At 37.7% G+C, this 14561-nt stretch overlaps 2 protein-coding genes across 4 annotated transcripts; both read right to left on the bottom strand.

Moving 5' to 3' along the window:
• Positions 1–705: 705 nt before the first annotated feature.
• Positions 706–10069, bottom strand: LOC147799873 (uncharacterized). 3 transcript variants are annotated; one of them, XM_087132499.1, is made up of 12 exons: positions 9918–10069; positions 8995–9223; positions 8783–8862; positions 8544–8631; positions 8122–8202; positions 7660–7836; positions 6931–7074; positions 6661–6795; positions 6360–6418; positions 6079–6186; positions 5610–5786; positions 706–5359 (listed from the first exon to the last, which is right to left on the bottom strand). In XM_087132499.1, exons 1-12 carry the CDS (start codon positions 10026–10028, stop codon positions 3140–3142), a joined length of 3609 nt encoding a protein of 1202 aa, XP_086988625.1. In that variant the 5' UTR covers positions 10029–10069; the 3' UTR covers positions 706–3139. The 3 variants fall into 3 exon arrangements, with proteins under 3 accessions (XP_086988625.1, XP_086988626.1, XP_086988627.1); XM_087132500.1 differs by having other exon boundaries at positions 6682–6795; XM_087132501.1 differs by lacking the exon at positions 7660–7836.
• A 1396-nt stretch (positions 10070–11465) lies between these two features.
• On the bottom strand, positions 11466–12810 carry LOC147799872 (N-lysine methyltransferase KMT5A-like). Its single transcript, XM_087133776.1, has 3 exons — positions 12483–12810; positions 11940–12102; positions 11466–11712 (listed from the first exon to the last, which is right to left on the bottom strand). Exons 1-3 carry the CDS (start codon positions 12592–12594, stop codon positions 11466–11468), a joined length of 522 nt encoding a protein of 173 aa, XP_086989902.1. The 5' UTR covers positions 12595–12810.
• Between the last annotated feature and the right edge of the window lie 1751 nt (positions 12811–14561).

The following is a 14561-nucleotide window of genomic DNA, read 5'->3' as shown; positions in this document are numbered from 1 at the left end:
ATGTGTACCAGCTGCAATCCCGGGACCAAACAAACACGTACGTGTACCAGCCGCAATCCCGGGACCAAACAAACACGTACGTGTACCAGCCGCAATCCCGGGACCAAACAAACACGTACGTGTACCAGCCGCAATCCCGGGACCAAACAAACACGTACGTGTACCAGCTGCAATCCCGGGACCAAACAAACACGTACGTGTACCAGCCGCAATCCCGGGACCAAACAAACACGTACGTGTACCAGCCGCAATCCCGGGACCAAACAAATACGTACTTGTACCAGCCGCAATCCCGGGACCAAACAAACACGTACGTGTACCAGCCGCAATCCCGGGACCAAACAAACACGTACGTGTACCAGCTGCAATCCCGGGACCAAACAAATACGTACTTGTACCAGCCGCAATCCCGGGACCAAACATGAGTTAATTTTAAGTGTTATTCCTCTCCATGGCTATAATGTCGAATTGAGAGTGAGCGATGTACAGTCGTCTGTCACACGACCGTTTCAGGGAATGTTCAAATAGCATTGTTGCTGATCTGAGAGGATCATCCAATTTTCTGAGATCACATCATTAAAACAGAGGCATTTATTCCACATTATGACTTCACAATAACTGCTTGCAACCAGATTTTTTTTTTGTATGTCTTTCGAACACTGACACAATTTGTAGGCAACAAACAACTGGATGGCAACTATAATGTCAAGTTTTCTTTGCTGTAGCACAATGCCTGACTTTTAATTTGAAATAACAATACACAAAGTACATTTTTCCGGACTTAATACTGGAAAAGCACAGGCGCCAGTATATTATTGTTTATGATTTATGGTAATTTGTTACGGTAAATCGTTGTCATTTATTGGACAGTAATTAACCATAAAACAACAGTATCATCTCATTTAATTGTATGTATACATTAGAACAGCAAGTTACAGTTTTCATTGATTTCAGGTTCATTCTACATATGCATTTATGTAATAAGTTCTATTGATAAAGGATTATCAAACTCATGTTAATTTTAACAGTTAAAATATAATTACGTATTTCAGATATGCAAACTTCATGTTTAGATGCCTTGGTCGCGTCGGAACCTTATTTACATTCCTAATGTGCACTGGCATGCCACATAATGTGCACTGTTTGGCTTCCATGGACAATCATGGATGGAATATGAACAAGTAAGATTTTTCATTTTTTTACGTTCAATTTATCGGTTTTAGGGAATGGTTCGCATTTACGTGTAAAAGTACTTACAAAAAGCACGAACATTTGTCAGACTAATATCAAATAGCCTACTTGCGTAACGAAAATTACTCGGCAAAAGTAGCATCACTCCATTTGTGTCAATATGCAAATTGAGGACAAAGCTTATACCGTTAAATATTACTGTTAATTATACAGTATTGTCCTACATTCACCAAAAGCGCAGTAAATAGTGTAACAAACACGTTTATTTACTTTTAAACTTTGTTAATAGTGGATTAATGTTAGAAAAATACAGTACAATACTACTCATTTAACTATATCATTTAACAGTGTAGACTGTGACATCCCCCAACTACAACTTGGCTGTGGGCATAAAGAAACAACTACACAAAATACTTACACAGGATTCAAAAGTTAATACTGAATTTTGATCAGCACTTTCGGGAAGTTTCATGCCATGGCTAATGCTGGTGCGTTGACATGCCTCACGTACATGTAAGTTCGTCTTTGAGTCCCTGCTGGCCTTTACACGACATTATAACGTTAAAAAGTATCAATCAAAATAAACCCCCACATTTGAAGGAGTCAATCTACATACGCATTCAGATTCTTCGTAAAAGCTCAGTTTGATTTAACGTGACATCAACAGTAACACAGCCCAAATAGCAACATTAAGGACAACCATGAAAAAAAGGTTTCGATATAAATGGTAAAAACAAACTCTGGCATGATATTTGTCAAGTACTCTACTCTCAGTTGCAAAAAACTTGAAGCATCAAGACATTGGCTATCGGCAAATTATAAACTTATATGTACCCAGCAACCATCAGAGACAAAAGTGCAACACCGTTTTCGTGGCACCAATTAAAAATTTTATTGTGCATGAGGGATTGTGGCATTTTCCACACTTTGTCTAAAATTAAATGGTCCACAGAAGAAAAGAATTTGCGGTTTTACAGAATTGATGTTTCCAAAATGATGGTTGTAAATTTTCCCTATATATATTTCTACCTGATGGCAGGATCCAACAATTTTGTACAACATATTTACAATCAACAATGCAATGGTTGCATTGAAATTTTGTCCACATGAAGGAAATTTGGGGATTTTATCCTTTATGAAGAGCACTAGAGCCACTGAAACACTTCCAAACATATTTTAAAATCGTGGTTTAAATTACAACATTTACGCAGGCTTTGTTTAGCTAGAAATTACAGATTGCTGTTTTTTTTACAAGTTTCCTGGATACTGTAGTATTGCCCAAGAAACCTTTCCTTGTCCCAGATAAACGGGTAAAGTACATCATAGGAACCTTCAAAAGGCGTGCATGTAGTTGTTTTGAATTACAAATAAAAAAATCTTCAGGCAATTAATTCATTTTGTGACTTCAGCCATTAAAGCTATTTTCAGACAGTTCTCCAGAGTTTAAGTGCGGACGTTTTTAACGGGTACAGAAATCTGTTTTCGCTAAAGCTAAATTAATGGTGGAGTGGAAAAATTCAACTCGATTTATTTCAATTAGTGTCTTATCTGAAATAATTTAACTGTTGCGATGGGGTGCAGTGGAAATCACATCGTAAAAATGAAAGAAAAGTAAATAGTTTGCAGCTACCTAGAACTTATTTGTGAGTGCGACGGGGACATGACGATGGAAAAAAAAGTCGGCCGCAGATAATTCATCTGCCACTCTCAGGCATGCAATCTTAGTCATCTGCCCTATAAGCAGCAGATCGAGTGAGATTCAATACAGCGCAATTATCTATTTAATTGCTTTTGACTTAGAACTGAGAAAATACGGAATTCTCCTTTCGAGAGAATATCCCCAACTGCAATGCAGCTATTGAAGTTCTGTATAAAACATAATTAGGTTAGGGTAATTATGACAGCGAATATATCCTAATTACAAAGACTGCAGGGCAATTTGAACTTTTCACTTGGCCTGAAGTTCCATTTTTTTTAGTTTTGCTTTCGCTTTGTTATTTAAATTATGAACTTTATTGCGCACTTCCATCCATGTCTTTGATTCCAGAAGAGGACCTCCCCTTTTAAGAATCAACATGCACAATGACTTCCCTGGTGCTTTTTTGGTTTTAAAGAAAATTTGAAGTTCTTTTTGAGCACGGAGAAACTTTTCTTGTTTGGAGCTCCACCTGTTATAATGTCTGAGATACGTTTTGCCCATTTTACCATCTTTTACACGGTAGTCAGTATGCTTTGTGAGGTTTTTCACCTTGCCAGGAGCTTTCTTCTGCGATTTGGTGATGTGCACATCATCACATCGCAACTCCTGCTCTTGTATTTCATCTTCTTCACTTTCTCCTTCACTTTCACTGACTTCGTTATTTGAAATCGGCGGAATTGACTCATTTAACTCAACATCGATATCTTGGAGGGACTTGCCTTTATACTTGGCTGTTTTACCCTCATGAGCAAGGTGGAGCAGCTTGCTCATTTTGGCCAAGAGAACCGTCTCCATAGGGAGACGGTAGTACTCACGATGGACTGATATGTCATGGCCCATGTGGGTAGCAAGCTGCTCCAACTCATTCTTTTTCAAATCTATTAACTGGGATAATGTTGCCAGGTGTTTCCTGAGCTTGGTACATCTCATGTTTTCTGGGTGTTTTAATCTGGGCGATGCAACAGAAGCTAGGTCGGAAACAACCTGATATGCCCTTATCGGAGTTGAGGCACCCTCACTTGTCCTTGAAAAGAGAAATTCTCTGTCTTTGTTGTAGTGGGCAAGTAAATCCATACTTTCTCTCAAGTGTGGTGGAAGAAGTATGGGAACCCCTCTTCCTCTTTTGCCCCGCACCATTATCAAACTCAGCCTCTTCAGGGCTATTTTTTCTGGTGCGGTGAGGGATTTCTTAACCTCATCTTGAACTGGTCTCTTGCTCTCAAGACTTTCTTTATAATGCCTTACTGTGAGCAATTCTACTTCTTTTGGACGCCTTCGGTTGTATAATATTACTTGAGTTAAAGTAATACGCGCAAGATCTCTGTATGTCGTGGTTGACATACCAGTTTCCCTGATGTCTGCTTTAAGGTGTTCTTCCCTTTTCTTTAGGAAATTATTCAACTTCATGCAATCCTCTGTTAAGGGGAGAATCTTTGGTGCTTTCCAAGCCTTCTCCTGCTGTTGTCGCTGGGCACATGCTGACACTTTCACACGCCACTCACTCTTTAAAAGGTGCAAGAAATCATCTGCTTTTGAGATGTTATCACGGTTCTGATCCCTTATATTATTGTTCTTAACAACAACCGCCAAATCTGTCAGAGCAAAACCTACTCTCAGCGCAGTTGAGTATGCCTCATATGTCTGATTTTCGTAGTTATAACCAGACAAAGTGAGGGCTGCTTCGACAACATTATCGAAGGAGGACGGCAACACCAAATCTTTTGCCTGCTTAATGTTGTCATTAAGGTCCCTGGAAATGCTAAGTATTTTGCCAAGTGTCCTCATTCTCTCCCTGGCCTTGTCCTCTCGCCTATTGGAATTGCTTACCCCAAGGACGTTCCCCCCAACTTGTAATATTTCTCTGTCGTTTCTGACTATTAAAGACAATTTATCATTTTTCATGTCTCGAAGGGCATGCTGCAGTTGTAACGAAACGCTGATTTTTGTGGGAAGAAGCATGCGCCCTTCTCGTACATGATTTGAGGTTCTCTTACCCTCAGAGAATTGACGAGGACACTTTTCTTTATGCTTCCACAAGGTCTTTGCGTGGAAATATCCAAAACACGTACTACATGGCACGTAGTTTTGGACACTATGTTTTTCAGTGTTATTTGTTCTAGGCCGCTTTCTAACTATTAGGTCATGTTTTTCATTTTTTAGCACCTCCAAGTTGTGTTCATGGTTGCCGAGGTTTCCTATATGTTGCCACTTTTGCCTCTTCTGGGCTTTACTGTCTTTTGGTAATGCAAGTACCTCGGAAACAAGTGTTTCCCCTGAATGGACTCTTTTACAGTGGCGCGAGATTTTTCTTTGTTTGGTACCACAGTAAAGGCAGTATGTATACTTTGTTGTAGTTACATCTAATACAAACGCTTCCGTCGACTCCTTGTCTGCATGGTCTGTGCTGACTATGTTAGAAGCTGGAACAGTTTCCTCTCCTGCACTGTCACAGCCACGATTCTGGTGAGGCTGCCAAAAAAAAGCAATATAGTCTTAAAATCATTGACATTTTCATGCTGGCTATCAGAATCCTATTAATTTCCAAGAATTGACCTATATGGCATTGAGAACTTTTTAATGTTATGAGTAAATACAAATCAACATTGTCACGTGCAGAGTTAACTTGTTTAATGCATTTTAATTGCTGCAACAGGACATAATGTACGCCCTGTTGAAAAAGAACAGATTCTCTGTATACTGAATAGACAAACTAACTCACTGGATTCCTTTTCCAATAACGCACATGATCACCTCCCATTTCCTGGGTTCCCCTTTCCGAGGAAAGAGTGACACCTTCTTCCTCTCGTTTGCAAATGCGCTTTGGAGACTGTGGGCAAGATTCTTCACTTTCGTCAGAGCTGGTTCCAGATGGCTCATACTCACTTTCAGAGTCACTCTATTTTAAAACAAATGGACAAAATTTAGAAGGAAAAGTGTAAATAGTGTCTGCATAGAATATACTCACCCAAACCCGTCCAAACCTTATAAACCTAGTAAACTGAAGTAAGAATAGAAAGGAAAAACTGCTTCTAGTAAAGAGCTCTTATAACTCAACTTGTCCATAATCTTATGAATTTATTTGGCCACTGATATTCAATTCAGGTTTTTTAAACATTTGTTTTGAAATTTTTTGACCCAGAAATTTACCAATTGAAATTTACTGAGTTTGTAGGCCCATTGTTGCTTACACATATGTCTGAAGAAGCTCCTACTTTGTCAGACGCTTGGCTACTGATCATGTCAGATCCACTCACAGATATTTCACAGTCAATTCCAAGGTTTTCTGAGTAAGCTTCCTGTCAGGGAAAGATTCATAAAATATGACACGACTATTAACACAACCAATTTTCTTTAAATAGCTTTCTTCAAATATTTACTTTGGGGTTTTAAGAATATGGAAAATAGGCCATGTCATTATAGTGGATAGGCCACTGTACTGCAAAATGTTGCCACTGTGGAATACATGTACCTTTTCAGAAAGGTCTAGTTCTTCTAGCGTTGACGTCCTTCCAAAGGAGGCTGTATTGCCTAGAAGTTTTTCATAAAAACAAATTTAGCTGTTATTCAGTACAAATACCAAGGAGACATTTAACCGGTTCATTAAAAAGCTGCGAATTGCAGAATTTTGCAACTGTTTATGTGATCACACAGTGTACCTTACTAGTTGTAGAAAACCTGCTTTCTGCTGAAAACCTTGTGACAGAGGGAAGAAAAATCAAATCTGCATTCATAAAGATTTCCTCTAATATAAATCTGCACCAACAAGTTACCTTTGGCAGAACTTTGCTCACCAGAGATCTCATCCTCTAATTGATATTTCTGGAAGGGTTGGATTGTGTATGAGCCAATGCTGTCCAAAAGCCACTCCTTGGTGACAATGGGCACTTCATATTTTGTACTTAGATCTGTACAAAAGAAAAAGAAAATTATAGTTATGAGCAAATTTTTGCTGATTCTGAGTAATTTGATAGAAATTCAAAGTATCACACCTATTTCTATCACATTAGTCTTTGTGTTTAGGATTTTAAATATGGCTTTACCTTTGATGGCACTGTCAAAAGGATAGTCAGTATCATGTACACAATCAATGACGACCCGAATGAGATTTTGTGACACAGAAGTAAGTTTTGAAGATGAGTCCACTGTTGTCGCCCCACACATTTTAAGAAGCGTCAGGACGCAGTCTGAAACACACACAAAATGTATCAAATCACACACTGTTTGATGCATTAATTAATCCTAAAAAGCCCAAGTGGGACAGAATCTGCGCTCTTGATATTTTCATGATATTGTCGCAGGTTTTCATGCATGAACTTTTTAACTTTGAATAAATTACCATACAAAAGCACACAAGATTACTTGAAACAGAACATTTATATTGACTATTGGTGGGCAAACTTTTAATAAAATTGGCCACGATAATTTAGCTATTAGAAAGGAAGGCACAATCCCACCCGCTGCATGTGAAATGGTCCAAAAAAGCTGGCTCTTTAAGTGTTTTCAAAATTATGAGCAGAACCGATTGCTCTATTTTACAAATTTTATCCAGAAAATGAATGTCTCAATATGAGGCATGTATGTAACAAAAACCGAGGGATCTGCCTGTACGTAAACACAAATTAACTTGTGGAACATATCCTTCTACTGCAAGTGTTTTGAAGAAGTATCCTTTAAAATAGGCAAATCAATGTCACATTTGTGAAAAATATTTATTGTAAATATTTCCCATGTTTGTCTCACAAAATATCAAGGCTTAGCATATTTCATACCTTTAGGAAGCTTTGCTGATGCACCAAGGACATATGCAACATGAGTATGAAGGAGTGCCTCTGCTTGCCAAAGTCTAGCTCGTTCTGGACCATGTGTTTTTCCCATCACCGTATCTCCTTTTACTTCAAAATCTTTTTCTGGAAGCATCTGGCCTCTTTCTAAAGATTCTGTTATCCCTGGAGAAATAAACGATGAATCATGCTTAAATATGCAGATTTTTCACTACATAGGGTACATTCTGGGCAGATTATGCCCAACAAATTGATACATTTTTAATGGATTATTATTAATGATGCTATCGCAGTGTCTGTGTTGAAAATAGGCAAAAGATGGAGCAGACAAGGCTACTTACATTACAGCAAAAGCAATGACAATTAATGAAAGAAAAAAATAAATCTAAAAAAATGTGATTTTCAGTGGAGCTACGTTTACAACAGACTTTCTATACTAGAAATCCTTACATTTGAAGCTGATGATCCAAACTCTGGCAGCAATTCCCTGAAGAAACTTTAAAGATCTTTCTTTGGCAAGCTGGTTGTCATCTACAAATAAGGATGAATTAAACATAATATTCCCATAAAGTAATACTGCATCTATTTTGGTTTCATTATTTAATTTGGGAGACAGCAAACAATACATAATTACAAAGCATTTCTGCGATAACAAAAAAGACATCCTCGGGTAATCCAGCCCTCAATTTTAAGAATGGATAAAAAATACAGCTCGGTTTAAATCCCTAGCGACCTGCCAACTTGTGTGTGGCAACTTCAGCCAAACTATATGTTTGTCCAAAAATAGTAGTGATCACATCCATGGAATTAGAAGTCTCCATGTCCTGCAAGTGCATGGATTGCTTTTTAAGCAATTAAATCAATTTCATTACCAGTGGGAATGACGACGTGAGTGGTGAAACTGTCAAAATCACGTGTATATGCACAGGCGGTCTCCCTTGCAAGTTGTTTAACTTTTCTCTGCATAAAACACAGGAAATGCTTATGAATACATGGAAATCCTCTAAAGTGTTTTGGGTGATTGAAGGTAAAATCCAGTTCTACGTGACATGTTTTAAAGTACAATGCTCTTAATAATTGAATCTCAAAGGACCTGTGATCAAAGGCTCACCTGTTCCTTTGAAGTTAATAGCGATGCAACCAATGACGTTCCCTTTGTTGATGAGACCTGCAGAGTTTGCTTTGACAGGTCTTTTAAGAAAAGAAAACAATCAAATAATGCTCACAGATTTTACCAGAATTACCTACCAATACATAGTAACATAATTCGTAAGGATGAAAATTTTGTTCTGTGTTGAATGTGTGAGAAACTTTCCTCATTACCTTGAAACTTCTCTAAGCAGAATTCTATGGAGGGCCTATCCTTCTCCTCTGAGGACACCATTTCCCTGATAAGGGGCTGCATATACAAGAAGCTCCCAAGATGTTCCAAGTGAAAGGTTCCTGCTTTGAGATTACGGACCACACCCTCTGGCTCTTTTGTGTAGGGAATTGCTGTCTCATGCGGGATGTGTCCATCACTCAGAATGTAATATACAAGGCAGCCAGTCATCTACAAAAAGCCACAAAAATGGACTGCAGCATTTGTTTACTGGCTTGCTTTAGTCAAAAGCATTCACATATAGCACTATATTATATGTAGTTAAACAAATTGGGCACTTTGATGATGTAGTCATGCCTGACAGTTGCCTATGATACGAAATCAAAGTACATGTGCAGCCTCAAATACATATTTTCCAAGAATCATCTGAAAATTAACTTGCTTTATATCTTTAATAGATTACAAGCCCCTCTACGCAGTAATGGTATGTAGCTCCATTTTAAACAGTAAAGCCAGGGAATCTACCTTGACAAAAAAGAGAAACAAACAGTTTCTCTCTTCAGAATGTTTTAGGGTACTCAGGTGACTTATGCACAGGTTTTCTTCACATACAGAAAACGTCATTGTAGAAGTTTTCTGATGAATTAAACTGCCTTTCATATTTCAAGGACTGTGTAATGAGAGATTCAACATGAAGCTGGGGGTCAGAAAGCCATTTAATAATATCTTGTATTTTTTGGTCGTTCACGAGTAGCAAGGAAATGAGTCCTGGTTCAAACAGATTGGAGAATGCAAAACAATATTTCCAAAATGGACATTTACCATGTTTACATTGTAATTTTAATGGACCTGCATACTAACCTCCTTAAAAGGAAATGAGTACTAAAATCATTCAACATGTTTCATGGCTTGTAAATATATGTACCTGTATATCTGAAGACTTCTTATATTTCACCATTTCTCCCTGAAGGCTTTCAATGGCCATCCAGCAGATTGTCCCAATGGATTGGGTAAATAGAGTTGTTTGACCCATCATCCGGCGAGACACACCAAAGTCAGCAATTTTAACATCACCCTTTTTGTCTGTACAAAAAAAAATTATTTCTTTCAATGAAAACTCTCCAAAACAGCATGTCCTGCTCAAAAAATCCCATTGTCTCCCTTTTTTCACACCATGGTCATGTTCTCTTACACGTGGCTGCTAAAACATTGGCAAGCAGTCAATGCAAAATTGAAAGAAGAGTGCACTAAATGAAAATATAACCCTGCATCAAATTGCTCGGACAATTTTATGAGGATGCATACGTCATAAAAAGACGTTAACAAAACCATTTTGTCACTAATGTCAGGTTTTGCTTGGTGTCGCAACCTTCAACAAAATCCCATGAGGGTACTATTATAAGCAAATTTCTAATTACAGTGTCAGCATACCGATCAAAGCATTAGCAGGCTTGATGTCACGGTGAACTATGCCAAGGCTGTGTAATTCCTGGAGGCCGTTTAAAAACCCAAGGCATAGTTTCTTCCGGCCCTCGTCTGTGCGGTGCTTGTCGGCAAAAGGAAGCGTCGCTTCAACAACCTCTTGTATATTCATTTCACACAACTCAGATGCAAGATAGGTAAAATCTTCATCATGCTCAACACAGAAGGTTTGCAAGACATTTGTCAAATGCTTTCCTTGAAGACTTTGAAGTATTTCAACTTCTTTTCCTACGTGATCACTATTGACACGTTTTACCGCCACTGGTAGCTGTTTCTCACCAAAGAAGCCAAGGTAGATTTTTGAACCATTACAACCCTCTGCAATAGCCAACTGCCTGCTGAATGCTACCTGTCCAACATGTTTTTGTTTCGCACTGGTTTTCAGTTGCTGGAGCTGTGATGCCCATCTCTGAAAGTACATGTATGATAAGAAACCATTGGAAATAAGGTGAAAGTTTCACTGGAAATGAAAACATTTTCACTTTAAAGATAAAGGGGAAAAGGGAATGTTTGGATGATGGTTGAATCTCTTTTGTGAAGTGTCTTTTTGAAAAAGCAGTTTGGACTGAATTTAGTTTGTAAAGGTGAAATATAATTGAGCGGCTTTTAAATTTTGAGCTGTTCTATGCTCCTAGTCAACACAACCTACATGAAAATACGTGTACATGTACATACCTCGGGAAACTCATGATCAAAGGACTGATGATCAATGTTCTGTCATGAGAAAATTAAAAGGAGGTAACCAGTTTGTAAGAGTAGCACAGAACAAATGCAAAACACATTTTCAATCTTCCTTTCAACTTAAAATTGGAATTGCATTTTGTGTAAAGCTTTTTTAAAGATAAATTTTTTACCATTGAAGATCTGTCACTTTTTGAAAACAGATGTTCGATGAAGCTTCTTTCAATAGGGCCATAGACTTTAAATTGCATTTAGAATTGCTACTTTCATCAAAAATGTTTTTAACATTTCTGTGACTTGTGGCCTTGCTTTATTTGTGATTCTGCATGCACTTGAAAACGATAATGCAGTCAGTTGGCTTACCTTTTGTCGCCAGGGGGACACTTTCGTCACCGTAGTCATACCTTAGCTCTTGTCCTGCTGCTATATCCTCGCGAGCGAACAGGCAAAGACATGGTGTACCGTCCACAGAAATCACCTTCATTTGGGAGTTGGACTTTTTCAAGGGGGCATCATTTACCATTCGACAGGCACCATCTGAATTGGTGCCATCAACGCTGAAAGATTGTTGACAATTAAAACGTTCTTAACGTTTTTGTTTCATTTTTACTGTCAAATGCCATTCAGAAAAAAATACACTGAAATTTATTTAAATATTAAATGAATTTTCCTTACATTATTGAATGTTGCCCTGCAGTACAACGCTGCAAGTATTAAAAATAACACAGACACACACACAAATAATTTCATCTAAACCACAGGGAAAACCACAGAGTCAGCTTACCAGAGTGAATTTCCTTTATCCTGAAAAAAGTAAAGGAAGCTCCCTTTTTCAACTGGGTAGCTCTCTTGGCGACTTTCCCCTTCAGATTGGGAAATCACTTCTCCTCGGTACTGTAGGAGAAAGTCACCCTTGGCAAAGTCCTTTGTCACAAACGTTCCATGTCCTGCAGATTGACATCCAAAATTAACAAGAACAACTCAACTCAACAATCTGAAGATTTTAGTCATGAAGCATTTGCCATGTGCTAACCATGTGGAAAAATTCAGGAACTTGGTTTAAATTTGCACTCAAACAATTAAACAATATTTATACCTTTTTGGGGGGAGATGGAGGAGTATGAGAGGAGGGCGGCAGTATGAGACAAGTTATTTGTTTATTTATAATAAGACTAATAATAGTGCTATGCAGGTTGATCATATTTAAAAGTGCTATGTACACATCTAAGAACCTAGATGTATTTTTAAAAGCAGTATTGGTAATGTTTGCGTAATATTTCTTGGCTACGTACTTCATAGTCACGAAGGACAAGGTTTTGTAACATACCTATGTAATCGTCGATGTATCGCACTTCGAAACCATCACTGTCTTCCTTTTTTCTACAGGCTTCACATGCCTGCTGAGATGGGGTCATCCTTGATTTTCTTAAACGAGACATCCTGTAATATGAAAATAAAAATAATAAAGAATACGAACTTCACAGAAAGGTTTAGTGCACACTCATTTCTTTTCAACTTCACTCCATTTAAGTGAAAATCCACTCGATAAACAAAATCAAAGACCAGAAAATTCGAGGGAAGTTTCTGTAATCCCCTATTTCTTTTAAAACTTTTAAAATATAATTTCGGAGTAGTTTCTCTCTAAAAGGCCTTGTCCCCACTGAGAACCCTTTTCAGTAATATTTAATGAAGGTCACATTCTTGCTAACAGGTCTCCATGTGCATCCATATGTAGAGCCTGGCCTTCAGGGCCAAGAGGGCACTGCCAGTTGGTATCTTGGGAGCAATAAACCATGGACTTGGTGTGTTGTTGCAAGTACACTGTACTAGGCCTACAATTTCTTAGCTATATCAGCGGCTTATAAATTGTTAATAATGCATGATTTAACCAAATTGAAGGGATATGCACAGTTTTGTTTCATTTTGTAAAATGAAAAGTAAAAAGCACCACATCTGTGAAAAGGCTCTGAACTTTTTTTTTTAAATTTTAGAGGGGGAAATAGACACCTAATAGTAAACATCTTGCTACAACAACAAAATTCATTCAGTGGAATTTGATGTTTTATAGAGTAAGCCTGATTTGTTTCTTCCCATGCTTTCTGCATGTGGTGTACCTTCCACATCTCAAACCTTCCCCTGGCACATCACAAGAGCAAAGTCATAAACCTTAACTGTCCTTGTCCTTAAAGTTCCAGATGTCAAATCCTTCAGTGTAAACCTTTACCCTTACCCTGACCTGAACTGAAACAAGTTGACCTTTTGTCCCTTGTAAAAAATATCAGGCACTTCAGGGTTAAGTTATTCCCTTCAAGTACATCACCAATATATATGTAAAAAATGGTTTCAAAAACATCACTACACCTTGTCCCTCCAACTTTTTTCTTTCACAAAAATAGTTTTCTAAGTTACCCCTTACCCTTCTTAATTTGTGGATGCTTGCATTAACACTTAAACCGACTTGGTTTTGGGTTTCTTTATAAATCTGATAAGTAGCAAAAGACCTTTAAGAGTTTCTTGCATGGGTGTCACCCTGGTGATTTAAAAAGGATTTACGGTCAAGTGGATTGCCAAAATCTTTCAATCCGAAAGAAAGTTTTTCCCTCAGTGTACAAATACCGTTTTCAGTAATATTAATGAGGGTCACATTCTTGTAAAGGGATATAGATCCATATGTCAGGTCTGACTTTTTTGGCTAAGTTGAAATTGGTATTCCCAAATGTGAGGGATATGCATAGTATGAAAGGTCCCTTGCTTTGTAAACTTAAAAGTAAAAAAGCACCAGATCTGCTAAGAAACAGCTTTCCACAGTATATATATTATGTAATTGTAATGATTCAGAGGGTCTAGACACAAATTGAAATCTCACACCCCCCCCACAAAAATTAAAATATACCTTTATAGACTTATCCAGGTTTGTTTCTTTTTCTGCTTTGCTAAAAATGTATCAGCTGTCATTAGCTTTATGAGTTAGTGACAAGCAAGCAAGTGCGATAATTTAGATATATATTAATGGCTTATAACAATGTTGAGAACAGGAAAAAACGAAAGGAATAATCACAGTCAGGTTCCTTGTGTGAATTATTTAACATATTACTGTTTCTTTGATGAATCATTGGCATGCAAGAAGGATGGCCAGTTAACATTATCAGAATGAAATAAACTAGTGCAAAAAGGCAAAACAACAAATTATTAGCCAAATTTGGTAAACTCTTCCAGATTGTGCATTGTTGGTAAAGGATCATTCTATTCTATCTGTTCTAACAATATTGCTTACTAAAAGGACTAAATCTGTTATGAAAAAGCCCTGTACTTTCTGTAATTTTAGAGATTCTGCGGAACGTGAACACCAAATAAGAACCATCTGGAACCCTAAAAAATCTCACTTGGATGATGGATGTTTAATTTT

This window comes from Acanthaster planci, linkage group LG02, assembly GCF_054643075.1.
Source record: "Acanthaster planci isolate LZ-2023a linkage group LG02, COTS_SCS, whole genome shotgun sequence".
NCBI lineage: Eukaryota > Metazoa > Echinodermata > Asteroidea > Valvatida > Acanthasteridae > Acanthaster > Acanthaster planci.
Note: the sequence above shows the minus strand (reverse complement) of the source record. Positions and strands in the feature narration are given on the sequence as shown.

Bases quoted from the DNA above. Each gene is read 5' to 3' on its own strand.
- LOC147799873 (XM_087132499.1), bottom strand. From the start codon at position 10,028: ATGATGGGTCAAACAACTCTATTTACCCAATCCATTGGGACAATCTGC. The intron at 7,075-7,659 runs GTATGAAATATG...TGTGTGTTTCAG, and splicing joins ATCAGCAAAGCTTCCTAAAG to ACTGCGTCCTGACGCTTCTT. The intron at 5,360-5,609 runs GTGAGTTAGTTT...TTTTTTTGGCAG, and splicing joins GTTATTGGAAAAGGAATCCA to CCTCACCAGAATCGTGGCTG.
- LOC147799872 (XM_087133776.1), bottom strand. From the start codon at position 12,594: ATGTCTCGTTTAAGAAAATCAAGGATGACCCCATCTCAGCAGGCATGT. The intron at 12,103-12,482 runs GTATGTTACAAA...GTCAATCTGCAG, and splicing joins ATACATCGACGATTACATAG to GACATGGAACGTTTGTGACA. The intron at 11,713-11,939 runs GTAAGCTGACTC...ACAATCTTTCAG, and splicing joins GATAAAGGAAATTCACTCTG to CGTTGATGGCACCAATTCAG.